The 14,176-nt window shown below is 49.4% G+C and overlaps 4 protein-coding genes across 4 annotated transcripts; 1 reads left to right on the top strand and 3 right to left on the bottom strand.

Moving 5' to 3' along the window:
- Positions 1-31: 31 nt before the first annotated feature.
- Positions 32-2,254, bottom strand: B0J16DRAFT_257120 (fungal-specific transcription factor domain-containing protein; the record flags this gene model as incomplete). The annotated part of the gene is made up of 1 exon (XM_046123136.1): positions 32-2,254. The coding sequence occupies one exon, from the start codon at positions 2,252-2,254 to the stop codon at positions 32-34; it is 2,223 nt and encodes a 740-aa protein (XP_045990122.1).
- A 5,160-nt stretch (positions 2,255-7,414) lies between these two features.
- B0J16DRAFT_280196 (Metallo-dependent phosphatase-like protein) lies at positions 7,415-9,602 on the top strand. Its single transcript, XM_046123892.1, has 2 exons — positions 7,415-7,809; positions 7,860-9,602. Exons 1-2 carry the CDS (start codon positions 7,689-7,691, stop codon positions 9,512-9,514), a joined length of 1,776 nt encoding a protein of 591 aa, XP_045990121.1. The 5' UTR covers positions 7,415-7,688; the 3' UTR covers positions 9,515-9,602.
- A 36-nt stretch (positions 9,603-9,638) lies between these two features.
- B0J16DRAFT_330456 (uncharacterized protein) lies at positions 9,639-10,256 on the bottom strand. The gene has a single exon (XM_046126467.1). The coding sequence runs from the start codon at positions 10,199-10,201 to the stop codon at positions 9,707-9,709; it is 495 nt and encodes a 164-aa protein (XP_045990120.1). The 5' UTR covers positions 10,202-10,256; the 3' UTR covers positions 9,639-9,706.
- Positions 10,243-12,024, bottom strand: B0J16DRAFT_280194 (major facilitator superfamily domain-containing protein; the record flags this gene model as incomplete). The annotated part of the gene is made up of 5 exons (XM_046123891.1): positions 10,243-10,368; positions 10,419-11,270; positions 11,320-11,399; positions 11,450-11,696; positions 11,752-12,024. The coding sequence occupies 5 exons, from the start codon at positions 12,022-12,024 to the stop codon at positions 10,333-10,335; spliced, it is 1,488 nt and encodes a 495-aa protein (XP_045990119.1). The 3' UTR covers positions 10,243-10,332.
- Positions 12,025-14,176: the final 2,152 nt, after the last annotated feature.

Genomic DNA, 14,176 nt, shown 5'->3' with positions numbered 1-14,176 from the left:
CGCCGCAAGATCATCCTCATTATGACTTCCCTCATCCTAAATCTTCCTGCGGCATCATAGGATTCTGCTGGATAACCAACCCACTGAGAAGATCATACGGACCTGATGCACCAGCTGCCAGGTCCCAGTCGCCAAAATCAGTGTATTCATATACATCTGATGAATAATGGCCCATCATAGGGCTAACTTTGTCATTAAGCGGTTCATTTATATTGACCGCGAGAGAATGCTCGAGGCCGCGCAGTATGGCGCCTTCGAGGCGGTTTACAGCGTATTGCATTGGTTGATGACTTTTGCTCATCATGCGAAGATTCCAGAGGTACGAGTTTAAAGTTTCTTGCCAGAAATGTTGCTCCTGGGAAGACAATGAGGTGACGAGAAGTAGTGTGGTAAAGGAGCCGAGGAGCGAGAAGAGGTAGGGTGATGTAAAGTACCAGAAAGCCTCGAGATGATCAGGTCTCAAACTTATCACGAAGCTTATTGCGCTTTGGGCAGTTTGGAGGGCGATCTGGCGAATGCTGGAGAGCACGCGATCGTCCGAACAGCGTGGTGGGAGGGCTGTAGATCGGATTAGGCGACGCAGGAGTGTCATTACCACACCATAGTAGGAGAAGTGCAGATAGCCGTGGAAGCACAGCTTGCGCTGGTAGATGACATTCATCTGCAGCGTTGGTGGGATGCTATGGTACCAACTCGTCAGCATGTCAAAGAGCGGCTGGGCTTTCTCGAAGAGGATCACGGTATCCTGCTCTTTGCACGTGCGAGCTGTGTAAAAGGTCGAGTAGACAACTGATAGAATCTGCGTCAACCGCACCATCTGTATAAACTGCGTCATGCCAGTGTAGGCAATCGATCTCCGATCGTCGTCTGAGCCAGATACAGAAACGGAACTAGAGACAGATCCAGAAGCCGAGGGAGCCGCAGGAGTGTCGCTTTCGAAATCCGAAAAATCAGCCGGAGTGAGATCGCCCACTGTCCAGTCATCGTCGTGAATATGTACAGGTCGTCCATAAGCCAATGCAGTCCAGCGGTCCTGCATGAATAGCGCCCAACTCAGACGCTTACGAACGTTGCGTTCCCATTGGGGAATAGTCCAGTTGCTGGCATCGAGGTGAAGCCCAAGGCACTGACCGATAGCAAGCGCTTGGCAGGTGAGACCCCATTGGAAGGTATGGTCCGGGTTGAGGGGGTCTTCAGGCTGGCATTGGAGTAGAAGCAGGGCGGCCTGGATAGAACTGAGCTTTGGGCGGTGGTATGACGCCGGGATGGCCGTCCGCAGCATCCTGCGCAGTAGGGCGGCGTCCGGGGGACTTCTGATGGAGAGTTCAGGATCATAGGTCCACCAGCGAATGGCAGAGAGGTAGATGGCCCCGAGAAGGGCCGCTGGGATGCGACGGTAAGACTGGTTGTAGGCAAGGGTGAAGGGGTCCTTGGAGAGGATAGGATAGCACGGTTGAACATGTCTCCAGAATAACTCGACGAGACCGGGCCCGTGGGGGCGAACGCAGCTCTCTATGGCGTCGACCTGAGAAAATGTCGGATCACCCTCGACTGCTTTTTCGTCACGAGCCATGTGAAACGTCAGGGGATACTCCTGGCCGTCGTCCCTTTCGAGCACGCGGCGGATAGCATGAGTATCGAGACTAAACTCGTGAGTTTGAGGATCGTAGGGACGATGTCGCATTAGTATCGGCTCCATGTCACTCCCAAGTCCATAAAGTTCGGCGAAGCGCGTAGACGAGCAGCCCATTGTGCGATCTAGAGGACCGAGCTCCGGAACCATGCCTGAGGGCGGAGCAAGAGGGATGCCACTATCAGCAGAAGCGCGCGTCTCGGCGGGTGAGAGGAAGGTCTGGATCGAAGGGACAGAGTAGACAGATTGGACATCCTCCCGGGACTCTTTACGGCTTTGCTGGCTCATACTCCTCGCTGGATTCTGGATCTGGGCCTGGGTTTGGTTCGGGGTTTGGATCTTAATCTGTCCTGGAGTCTCATCTGGGGTGATCTCTTCCTGGATTCCGGGAGCAGCGGTCGTGCTGCTGCTATTCCCGCTGGTGTTTGCAACCTGGCGTTCTGGAGGACTGTGCTGGAAGGTACACGGTGTAGCTCTTAGCTGGCAATGGACACAGTCACCGTCGCCATCCTTGGTAACGCAACGGGTCTTGCGCTTCCGACAGGCGTCACAGGGGCGAAGACTGCGACGTTGTCGTTTGCGAGAGTTGTTCTGGTAGTCCTGGGGTGTGATAATTTCCATTTGAGGCTGTCGTTCAGTGTATCTGGAGTGTAAGACGAGGCCGATGGAGGAAGTACAAGTTTTGTTGCCATGTCCTGGCAGGCCTGGATGTTGAGTTGTGTGAAGGAAAGTATATGTATATGTAAGGTAAGGTGAGGTGAGATGAGATGAGGCGAGATGATGTGAGGATTCGGTGTTGGTGTTTTGTGTTATGGATAGAGTGGTTATGTTATCTTCTGGGTTGTTAAAAGGAAAACCCACCCCCCGCTTCTTTTTGGTCTGCTTGTCCCTGTCGTGTGGTAAGGCAGGCAAGGTAAGGTAACGTTGAGGTATAGGTACTGTCTCAACTTGTGCAAAGACTTTCTTGGTATGTGCTTGGACTTTTTGACCCTCTTGGAGGGCTTGGTCTTTGCCTTCCTGTAAGATTGGAAGGGGGAAAGAAATAGAAGACTAGACAGACTAGCTACAGATACTCGATGTATGTGTATATGTACCTAGGTAGGTAGGTAGGTATTGATTGGAAATGCAAATGCACTTGCACAGGTAGCTACCTACAGCTCTATGCAGATAGCTATGCACAATGCAACTACCGATCCGCGGTATGGTGGATAGGTAGGTGTGTTTCTACAGTGCCGAGCTCTGTAATACTTGGCTTGATTTAGTTTCCTTACTTGATCAAGTTCTTGGCCCTGAGCAACATAAACAAGCTCTCTTGGCATGAGGCTGTGCTCGATAAAATGTGACAGCCTGGATGCCGGGACTCGGGAAGGGGGATGAAGATCTTTGTCGATGGTGACAGGCAGCCTCAAAGTCAAGTCTCAGCTTGATCCAGGATTAGTGGAGAGGGAGATAGCCATCTTGAAGCTTCTGGTGTGGTTCTTTAACGGGGTCCAAGCCATTCTGATGAATTCTGAGTTCTGGCTGGCTGACATTGAGGCTTTTGGAACCCTCCTCCCATCTCCCACCCATTCGTGTTGTATCCCTGCCCTGGTCCAAGGTCAAGCAAGGTCAAGGCTCAAGTCAAGGTCAGGGAACCTGGTGCAGTCCACTGTTATTCGTTAGACACGGACGGCAAATAGAGTTGGGCCGGTCCCTTTCTGCAGACTCCAGAAAGTACGCCGCCTCAAGTCTGCATCCACATCCACATCCACACACCAAGACAAGAAAAGCAAAGACAGTGTCAGCCATCGCCAAGACCAAGACGCCATGGCGCATTATAGTGGCTCTACCATAATGAGAATGAGTTGCCTCCTAGACAACACAGTATTATGGATAGTCTTCTCTTCGCAGGCCGCCCGGTTCCGTGGGTTCGGGAGTTGGGGCACCCATCCATTATCCATCGAGCCATCCATATCCGTCTGTAGTCTCTTTCTTTAGTCTCTTGTAGAGGTGGAGGGCGTTGCCGCCCAGTCTTGGCAGAGAGTGCGACCCTGAAAGTTTGTTGCTGCGCTGCTTCTCTCAAGTCTTCTGTAACTATTCCAAAGTCAAATGACGTTGTTGGTAATCGGATTGATCCGAGATGAGGTCATTTCTACAAATTACCCCTTTGACATCACAAATAAATCAATCAATAGAGAACATATACTGTAGTATTTCTGAGATGGGTCGTCCGCCCTGTCTTTGCCTTACGGATACATACAGCCTTTAGCAACATACCCATACCCATACCCATCCATACCCATCCATACCCATCCATACCCTGTTCAATTCTGCGTGCCAAGACTTGTTGTATTGTAAAATCTGCTCCTTCACTAACCATTGGTCTATGCGTACGCAACTTATGCACCCTTTTGCCAAGACATTTTGTGACCACAAAGTTATCTATGATTTGAGCAGAAACATAAAATATCAAGAATTGAAGTGCAGATCAAATGATCTCGAATTGCAACATTTCTTGGCACCACATTATTTCCAATGTCCGTCTGTCACTTTAAACCTTGCGATGCACATCATCAGACCATTTCCGAGTAACTTCCATTAACTTCGTCTACTGGCACTGACTGGCATGTAACGCATATACAGGAACCAACGTGAACCAACATTAGCATCCATCTCGATACAGCGCATCAATTCGCCTCAATCTGACATCTGCCGCTTTTCCCAATCCATTCCCATCACTACTCTCTAGTCTAGTGCTACGGAGACCAGTTCTATCCCCAGTCTAGGCATTCTATCCCGCCGAAACTATCCCGGCGAGTCGGCAAACTCGACCCGATTTTCCGAAGCTTCCACGATAAATCACTGTCTGTACAAGAGCGCCAATCCCAACCATTGCTTCATCACAGTATGTATTGTATGAACTGGGTTGGAGTGGCGCTTCAAATTGCCTTTTGTCCCGATTAATCGGAAATAACATGCCGCATGGAAATCCCATACAAGATCGACATCAAAGTCGACATATTCCCAAGTGTGGCTTCACTATCACATCACATCAAAACCACCAGCCACCGCCATCCGATTCACACGGACACACCTGCGGTCCCTGATAAGTCGGTTGCACTTCGATATCCCCCTGGCCAAGCAAGCCTGGTGATCGAGCATCAACTCAATCAGATCAGGATCAAGATCTGCTGTAACATTGTCGTTGAGCTCTTGCATCGATGCATCCGAAGATCACCTCGTACCAGTAGCGAATCGGCATCAGCCCAGCTTGCAGCAGTGACAGCACAGGCACCAAGTTGCCCACAACTACCGGTAATGCTGATCCTAAGCCCGTCAGCTCCCTCCCAAAAGAACCCTGAGTATGGCCCCTTCTAACTCCATCAAGCTAGCTACAACCGTTTGGTCTGGCCTACCTACAGTACAACTATCCGTACTGGTAACGTCTAGCTGGGGGAGCCAAGACCACCGACGCCATTCCCAAGCGCAAGCGCAAGCCCAAGAACTAAGACCTAAGACTCGGTGCCTCGCAACGGTTTCTCGTGCCTTCGGCCCAGCCCTGTGAATCACGAGCTCCGATGTTCCATCCCCTGAGCTAATGTGACTGCGACTGTGACCATCTCGCGCGCCGTTCCGTGGCGATTGGCAGTTGGTTGATCATCGCTCGGACGTCGTCGCTATTTCAATTGGTCTTGGCACCGCAGCTGAACACTCATAGTTCGCAAAAAAGGCACTGATTTTCAAGACGCTTTGTTGTTTTGATAACTTTTTCACCTCTTGGCAGCTAGAATCAGCTCATTACTGCATAACCTAACAATTGCGTATCTGATGCCAAGGAGTTACCAGAATATTGGTAATCCCTGGCCAGAACAATCTGATGAATAAGAGGAATGGGTTTTGAATTTTCTTTCCGATTATGTGATCAGACTTAAGCCGTTGATAGTCGAGTCGATCATGGAGTTAACGGGAATACGATGCTAGGTAAACATCTCGTTGTTCTAGCTAACTAGTGGTTCCATATTGATGATCATCCAGGTGGCTAATCCAACAAAGAACTGAAAGCAGTCAGGGGTCCTGTCATTTGGAATAGAACACTACTCAGTTGACAGGGACTTGGTCAAGAACTTGAATCGTGTATACGAATATGCTCCCTGCTCGGTCCCGACATTGATCAAGAGGTATGGATCTGCTCATGGATGACATTATGAGGCTTGTGGTTAGTGGTAGAGCTACTGGCCGAGACGGTACCGAGGTAACTTAATGGTACCCGTACCGAGAAGTAGTTTTCTCCTGTGAATCCGAAAGAAATAAAATGCAATGGGCTGCATTACTTTGATGAAACGTATCACTGTGACGCAGACCCTGTGTTGAGGTGAGGTTATTCGCAACATAACAGTGAGCTCGCTGACTCATGAAGCCGGTATAGGGTAGGTAGGTGTCGTACGAAGAGATACCTATCCAACATTAAGCAAGCGCCCCCATGAGAGGCACTAACACACCGCTCAATAGCTGACTCAAAATAGCACAGAGAGCTACACGCCTCGACCAGTTGTAAAAATGATGCAATGAAAAGTCCGAAAGTTATCGGGAAAGGACATGGCGTTCTCATCTCCTGTAAGTCCTTCCAGGCTGCCGGTATCTGTCGGATTCCCCCCGTTAGTAATTGAGGCAAAATGTTTTATTAGTGCCCGTGTGCCACAGACACTACCACAAGCCACCACGGCACTCCACCGGTTCCCACTGAAGCCCCTAAAGACCAGAAAACTGGATGAATATGCGCTTATAAATAAATGACAATTGACTTAGTTTAGTATAGTATCAATCAAAAGTTGGGACGAAACTAACAAAGATAATCAACTATTCTAGTTTATACCTCGGGCCTGATGCTCCGGAACTCGACTTGGCTCCCTCTCTGTAGCTGTAGCTAAGGTCCTGTAGTTACAGCCAACAGCTCAGCGCTTTGACTGGTGATCAACCAGATTAGCTAGCGATTGGATGATATGCAGGGAAAGCGCTAGATCGGAATAGGCATCTCATAACTCTGAGCAGTGGCCAAAATTCCATCCAGATGCAACATTACAACATAAACAAAAAGCCTCGGCAGTCGACAATCAATTAGCGAAACAGGTTTCTCTAATAGGTAATTCATTGAGATTAAGTTCAATTTCTTCCTAAACCAAACCGCCTAACTGGTAACTGACAGCATGACCATGACCAAAGTTCCGATTCTGAGGCGTTCATCACGGGGAATAAGCTTAAAGGCTAATATATGATGTTAGTTAATAAACTAAATCGATGGCCCCGGTTGCGGGTTCCAGGGATCGATCCTAATAATGAGCAAAAATTGGGTTGATCTCTCCGCATGAGTCAGTTAGTAGATAGTGCTACCATCTTAATGATTGATAAAGGCGAAAGCAACAAGTCTGTCTGTCTGTTGAACTTCAATCGGGCTGTTGGTCTCTACCTCAGTCTTACTGGATAAAGAAGGCATATGAGATAAACCTTCACATTGGCCAGGGCTATCCTTGACCCAAAAACCGTTTGACTGACGCTATAGTAAAAACCTTCCTCATTTGTCTGACAAAGCCGACGCGGCGTAGAGACACCCGACACCCCGAGCCTTGGCTCCATGGACTGTTCAAGCTTAAACCTTTAGACAGCCTGGTTATCGAGCCAGTGATAGGCTGTGATACTCAATTGAACAGGCCTGTTTGATAGCACACTAACACACATGAAACAGAAGCATACACACGTTTCTATTCAATGGCAGATAATACGATATGACAGCAGAGTCCTTGTTATGTCAACAACAGTCGACATAGACGGATTCGCCTTGGCTTCGTGCGATAAGCCAGTCACGTTGCCCACGTGCATCTTGGCGATCCTTTATCTCATGGAACCTTTGCACGACTAACAAGAGACCTGTCACAGCGACGATCAGGCCAAGGAAAGCGTAAAAAAACATGACAGGGTTCCAATTGACGAGTTAAAGGGAGCAGAGTTGCACTCTAAATTTATTCTTGAAATGTTCACCTTCTCTTCTCGATTCTGGGGGCATTTGCGCATTTGAGCCATCATGAAGTCGTCAATTACCCTTGCAGCGCTCGCTTTGACGGGCTCCGTTATCGCTGAAGATACGCTCTACAGCAAGCGATTGACAAAGCGCTTCATCGATGATGACGGAAATTACAACATTTGTATGTCTTATTCTCTCACTATGCGCTGTTCAGGTCGCTAACCCTTGTAGCCTTCTTCCATGTCAACGATGTCCACGCCCATCTCGACGAATTCGCAAAGTCAGGCACAGACTGCGTCGATCCCAAGAAGGGCTGCTTCGGCGGCTATGCGCGCATCAAGCACACAGTCGATGCTCTGCGAAAGGACCACCCGGACAACCTGTGGCTCAATGCGGGCGACGAGTTCCAGGGCACACTGTTCTACTCCTTCTACGGACCCTCCAAGATCGCAGAGACCCTGAATGAGCTCGACTTTGACGCCATGACGCTCGGAAACCACGAGTGGGACGGTGGTGACGAGGAGCTTGGCGAGTTTCTGCAGAACTTGACTTTCCCTGTCATTTCTTGCAATGTCAAGAGCGAGTACGAAGGACTGAACAAGACTATCAAGAACTACCAGATCTTTGAGGATCATGATTTGGCGGTTATTGGTGTGACTACTGATACTACGCCTGGAATCTCCAGCGTTGGAAACAAGACTACTTTCCTGGACCCCATCACTGAGGTGCAGAAGGCTGTCTGGGAGATTCGCAACAAGACCGAGATCAACCGCATTGTTGCGCTTACTCACCTCGGCATCGATGTGGACAAGGAGCTTGCTGCCAAGACTGAGGGTCTTTCTCTTATCATCGGTGGTCACAGTCATACTCCCCTTGGCAACATGAGCAACTCTGAGGGTGATTATCCCACCGTAGTTGATAACGTCAAGGGTGATGAAGTTTTCATTGTCACTGCATACCGATGGGGCGAGTACCTTGGTTCTATTGATCTGACCTTTGACAAGGATGGAAAGCCTCTTGCCTACCACGGTGCTCCTATCCACATGACCAACCAGACCGACATTGATGAGGATCTCCAGAAGAAGATTGAGTCTTGGCGAGGCCCCTTCGAGGAGTTCGCCGCTGAAGTAGTTGGCTACACAAGTGAAGAGCTCGACCAGACCACATGCCAGGATGGAGACTGTCTCCTCGGACAAGTTATGGCTGATGCTATGCTCGAGTACCGTCTCAACCAAAGCACCTCCGACGACGACAAGCCCAGCTTCGCCTTCATCAACGCCGGCGGAGTTCGCGCTACCATCGACGAGGGCAACATCACCCGCGGCGAAGTCCTAACATCTTTCCCATTCGGTAACGCCATCGTTGAGCTCACTTTTACCGGTTCCGAGATCAAGGATATTTTCGAGGGTGCTGTAACGGGCATAAACCAGGGCAACGACAAGGAAATCACCTCGTGGTTCCAGGTTTCCAAGGGCCTCAAGGTCGAGTATAACCCTGACAACAAGAACGGCTCCAAGCTGGTCAACTTGACGCTCGACGGTGATTCTTTCGAGGACAAGACCAAGTATCGCGTTGTCACTCTCGACTTCTTGGCTGGTGGCGGTGATAACTTCTTCAGCATCGAGGACAAGAACGCTGCTACTCTTGATACCCAGGATGAGGTGCTTATTGGTTACTTCGATGCGCACAACCCTCTTAACCCCAAATTGGAGGAGCGTGTTGTCAAGACAAATGGAACCACCAGCGAGGATTCTGATTCGGAGGAGGCCAAGGGTAAGGGAGGTGACGGAAGCTCGGAAGAAACCGTCGAGAACGCTGCTGGCGGTATGCGAGTTTCGCTCTTCGCTGCTGTGTTTGGTGTTGTGATCACTGTGTTGATGATGTAAATATCGAAAACAAGCAATTTTTATATAGATAGATAGATAGATGGCTTACAGCGCAAGAATAAATGAAAGGCCCTATTCTAATTCTCTGTTCGGACCGTGCTGTACAATGAATTGTTAGTATCTGCCGCGAACATGACCGTTAGTCTCCATCAGGAACAATGACCAGCATTGTTGCAAGAGTCCAACCTTGTATCATCCACTGACCCTCAACCCCCGGATCAGCGTCTGATAGTTCAACGGGATTTCCTCCCTCTGCACCAGCAAACCCTCTTCAAGCCACTCTACCTCTCTGTTCTCAAGACGGGACTTCACTACCAGCACTGTAATAAAGATAATGGGCAGGGGTAGCCACAAGGTTAGCTCAACGGCAAGAATACACAGGTAAACTGGCACAGCGTAATCGGAAGGACTCATGTTCGCGACGAGGAATAGATTGTTAACTTTGGCTGAGGACCGTAATAGTGGAATACGCTGAGCTTTTGAGATAATGGGGAAGAAAGATTTTCTTTGTGCGGGTATGCGGGAGGCCAAGTGTTCGGGTGGGAGTGTACAATGTACGATGGTCATGGTGGATGAACAAGACAAGAGACACGAAGCTGTCAAAGTAACACTATCCAGAATATGAGTCGGGAGGACGAACAGCGGTTGAGGTAACAGAAAGAGTGCTTTGTCTCTTATGAGCAACATGTCACCGAGATAAGTGCAAGGTTATCTGAGAGACAAAAGATGCAAACAATAGATGTTATTGGGCTACTGGAACAGATACACCTTAACAACAGATCATCCTCAAACTAACACTCGACATATATTCATCCATCTTAGTAAGTGTAGCGGAAATCGGCAGTGGCATCGTCCTAAAGTTTGTCAGTGATGAGGTTATGTCAGCACGAGGGGGCTTACTCACATCATGAGCCTCCAGAATCTTCTCACCCCTGTCAGCCTGGGCATTCTTTCTCTTGAAGTCCAGATCAAGCAGGATAACAAGAATGGTAGTGACGAGACAGCAGGCAATGCAGGCCCACATGCCAGGCTTGTATCCCGTCAACTTATCCTGCTCACGGAACACCAAGCTACCGGCAATACCACCGAAACCACCAAAGCCGACAAGAGTGGCACTGCAGAAAGCTCGCTTCCATTGACCTCGGATGTTGTTGGCCTGGAATGACATGGCAGTTGGGATGTTGCTGTTGGCACCGGCAGTGACGAGGAAGACACCGAAGTAGCGAACGTTGGCACTCTCAGCCCAGCCCATGATGGGAAGTCCAATGAGGCAGAGCAACATGTTGAAGAGAATGCAAGGACCTCGAACGTGGTACTTGTCACCAACCCAAGCAGTAGCGAACATGACGATACCGGCGAAGGCGTAAGGAGGGGCAACCAGACACTGAGCAGCTCCAACGCTGAAACCCATGTTTCCAACGAGAATAATAGGCAGAGTATAAGCAAGGGCGTAGCTGATGGTGGTAGTGTCAAAGAAGATCATGGCATAGGCCCAGACCTTCCAGTCCGCCCCGCCGCCAAGGAACTTGCCCAGCTGGAAGGGAGGCATCTCGGTATCACCACGATCACGACTGATGCGATCGACAACCCATTGACGCTCGCGGGCACCGAGAAAAGACCATGTCTTGCGCTTCGAGTCGGGGAAATCAACGAGAAGCCAATAACCGGCGACACCAAGGGCGATGGTCAAGGCACCTTCGATGATGAAGATCCAGCGCCAACCAGTGAGACCCTCACGACCGTTGAGCTGCATAAGCTGTGGAGTGTAAGCAAGAGCGGGATAGTGAGAGCGGGGCGAGACGTACACCGTAGGCGAGAATACCGGAGAAAGCTGAGGCAACGCAACCGAGGAGATAGAAGACCGAGTATCGCTTTCCAACCTCGTCTGGAATATTGGTCAGTAGTTGAGCTTTGAGTGATGGCAGCTATACTCACATCGAGTGTACCATGTGCTAAGCAGGTAGACACAGCTGGGGAAGAAACCAGCCTCGAAGAAACCAAGAACCGCACGAAGAGCCGCAAGTTGGGGGAACTTCTCAACGAAACCCATGCCAACCATGACTGCTCCCCAGAGCATAGTGATGATAGCCAAGTGGAAACGGGGACCAATTCTGCGGATGAGGATAGTCGAGGGCGGTTGGAAGATGATGTATGGGATGAAGAAGACCAAGTTGGCAATATTCTATCCACCAATTCGTCAGTACAATTCACAATCACTTAAAACGGATAAGACTCACGTATCGGAAGCCAGTCAGTTGAAGCTCAGCACTCATACCAGCAATGTTGGCAGCACTCATGTTGGTTCGATCCATAAGCGAGACACAGTACATGGCGCCGACAGTCACAACCAGACGACGATCAATGCGCTTGATGATGCTGCGCTGCTCCTTTTCGGTGAAGCCATGGTCGGCATCTATCTCGGAGCTGACCTTGCTGGGAGCATGGTCGAGATGCTTGTAATCCGAGTCGAGCTGCTTTTCAACAGCCTCATTATCGTGTGGTCTCTCCATGATTGCTCGTTGTCAAGAGCAGAAGAGTTTGTGAGTGACGATGTTGGGGGTAGAGAGAAAGAGAGAAGAGTAAAAAGGTATGTGGGACAGAAAAAGAGGATGAGGAAGGAGCGAGGATTATGAGTGAATCCTGTTACACAGCTTCCGAGAAGAGAATGTGCAGTGCAGTGCAGAACACAACCCCCCTTTTGAGGAAAACTAAAAAAGAATAGGAAGGCACCAGGTTTCACGGATCTATGAGGCAAGGCAATGCAAGCTAGGCTATTATCTGCTTTGCTTGTCTTGGCTTGTCTTTGTCTCTGTCTCCAGTTTATTTCGTCTCGTTGGGTCACGATCATCGCCTGTCTTTTATACAGGCCAGGTTACTACTCTTCTCCTCTCCAGACTATAGACCCTGGTCCAACCTCTTCTCTTATCGACCAATCCAGCACAACAATACAAACTTACCTCGGGTGGCGGTCAATGCCAAGTAACAATCGTCAAACAATACACACCCCCTTGGAGTTAGGGCTTTGTCGTTTCCTTGGAGTCTTTTGCGTCAGTATCAGCACCTTAACCCATCTACGTTGCGACTCTCCCCCGCAAGATCTACCGGCTACACTCTGACTCCACACGATGATGAGGAAAAAACCCGGGGTGTGGTCAAGGACTAAGGCTCAACTTTGCGGGGTAGGAGGGAACTCCAGCTCCTACGCCCGGAGGATTGCCTGTTTTGGGGTGAGTAGCGATGGTGGGCTTGTCATTAAGAGGAGCATGCAGTATCAGCAGACTCGAATTTTTGGGGTGCGGAATAAGAGAGGGAAAAGAGGCTTGCATAGTACAGTCTTGGCTTGGCTGTCTCCTGCACAAACCAAACAGCCCTTGCTTCGATCTCCTGGAGATTAATTGATTTTGATTGCTTTTGTCCGAGCGTCTTATTCTTGTGCTGCATGGGCTGAGTCTGAAGCGAGCATTGGCATTGTTTGCTGTAGTATTCAAGAGCATGTAACCAACGCACTCACTGTACAGTACAAATAGTACAAAATGCTGTGTCAAGCCAATTTCCTTTTGCTACATATATCATGGGAAACACAGCAGATTGCTATCAACCTGATCTCACTTACACCAAACAAGGCTCCCCTTCCCCTCCCTAGTGGGTGACAAAAACACTAGACAAGGGCCGTAACAAAGACAGAAATAGATGGTCAGCTTACACTTCTTTCACCTGGACACTTGCCCATCCATTTCCGACACATCAAACCTACCAGTCATCCTTTCTATCCTTCCAAGCCCTTAGCCGCAAGCCACCTCCTGTTCAATCTGTCTAGAGGCCTTCCACACGGTTAGTAGCCTACCAATCTCATTCCATCCTAAACAGCCACACCACGATATCTCGTGTGAATCCTAATTCTTAGGGTAGTCTCATTCATTTCGATCTCTCTAGTCTCTCCCCCGCGTTTCTTCTCCACCCCCGCATCATCTCTCCATATCCCGAACCAATAACGGCTCATAGAGCGACCTTGGATGCCGAGGCTCGTAGTTAATTCCCAACCCTTGACAGAAAACGACTAGACCAGAAGCGCCAATTCAAGATGTTAAAGTTGACATCCCCAGCTTCTCGTTGGACCAACTGCGAACTACGCTAATTTATGGTTGTTTGGATGCGGGCTTGGTGGCTTGGTCTAGGCGAACTGAGCTGTTACCGCCAGGAGGGCATTGCAGCAACACCGCATGGCAAACAACCCAAACCAAAGCATTGTCGACTCTTTGTGGTAATTCTTGCGGATCTTTAGCTTTGAGGTCGGCACGCGCCGAGGCACTTTACCCGTCAATCATTCTTCATACAAAAGTCCAAAACGGTCATTCAAAGCTACTAATTGTTCTCATACGCGCGTTCTGACGTTAACTACACAACTCGCTCGAACCAAGACATGTCATTCACCTCGCCGCTTTCGGATACTGTCCGAATCCTTACACCGTCAACTCATCATGTCGCCTCTTCTCATGGATGCCTCCTTTCCAAGCAGAATGCGCCTCGGTATCTCCTCCACGCTGCAACAAAACGAAACTATCAATCCCAAACGAGGAGAACTCACATATTCGCCGAAATATTCATGCACACTGCTCATTCACCTGTAGGGATTTGTGTAACCTTGAAACTGTCAACACCTAA

The sequence above is a fragment of the Fusarium flagelliforme genome (assembly GCF_020744385.1).
Source record: "Fusarium flagelliforme strain FIESC 12 MPI-CAGE-AA-0113 chromosome Unknown B0J16scaffold_1, whole genome shotgun sequence".
In the NCBI taxonomy this organism is placed as follows: Eukaryota; Fungi; Ascomycota; class Sordariomycetes; order Hypocreales; family Nectriaceae; genus Fusarium; species Fusarium flagelliforme.
This window is presented reverse-complemented; position numbering and strand designations above follow the sequence as displayed.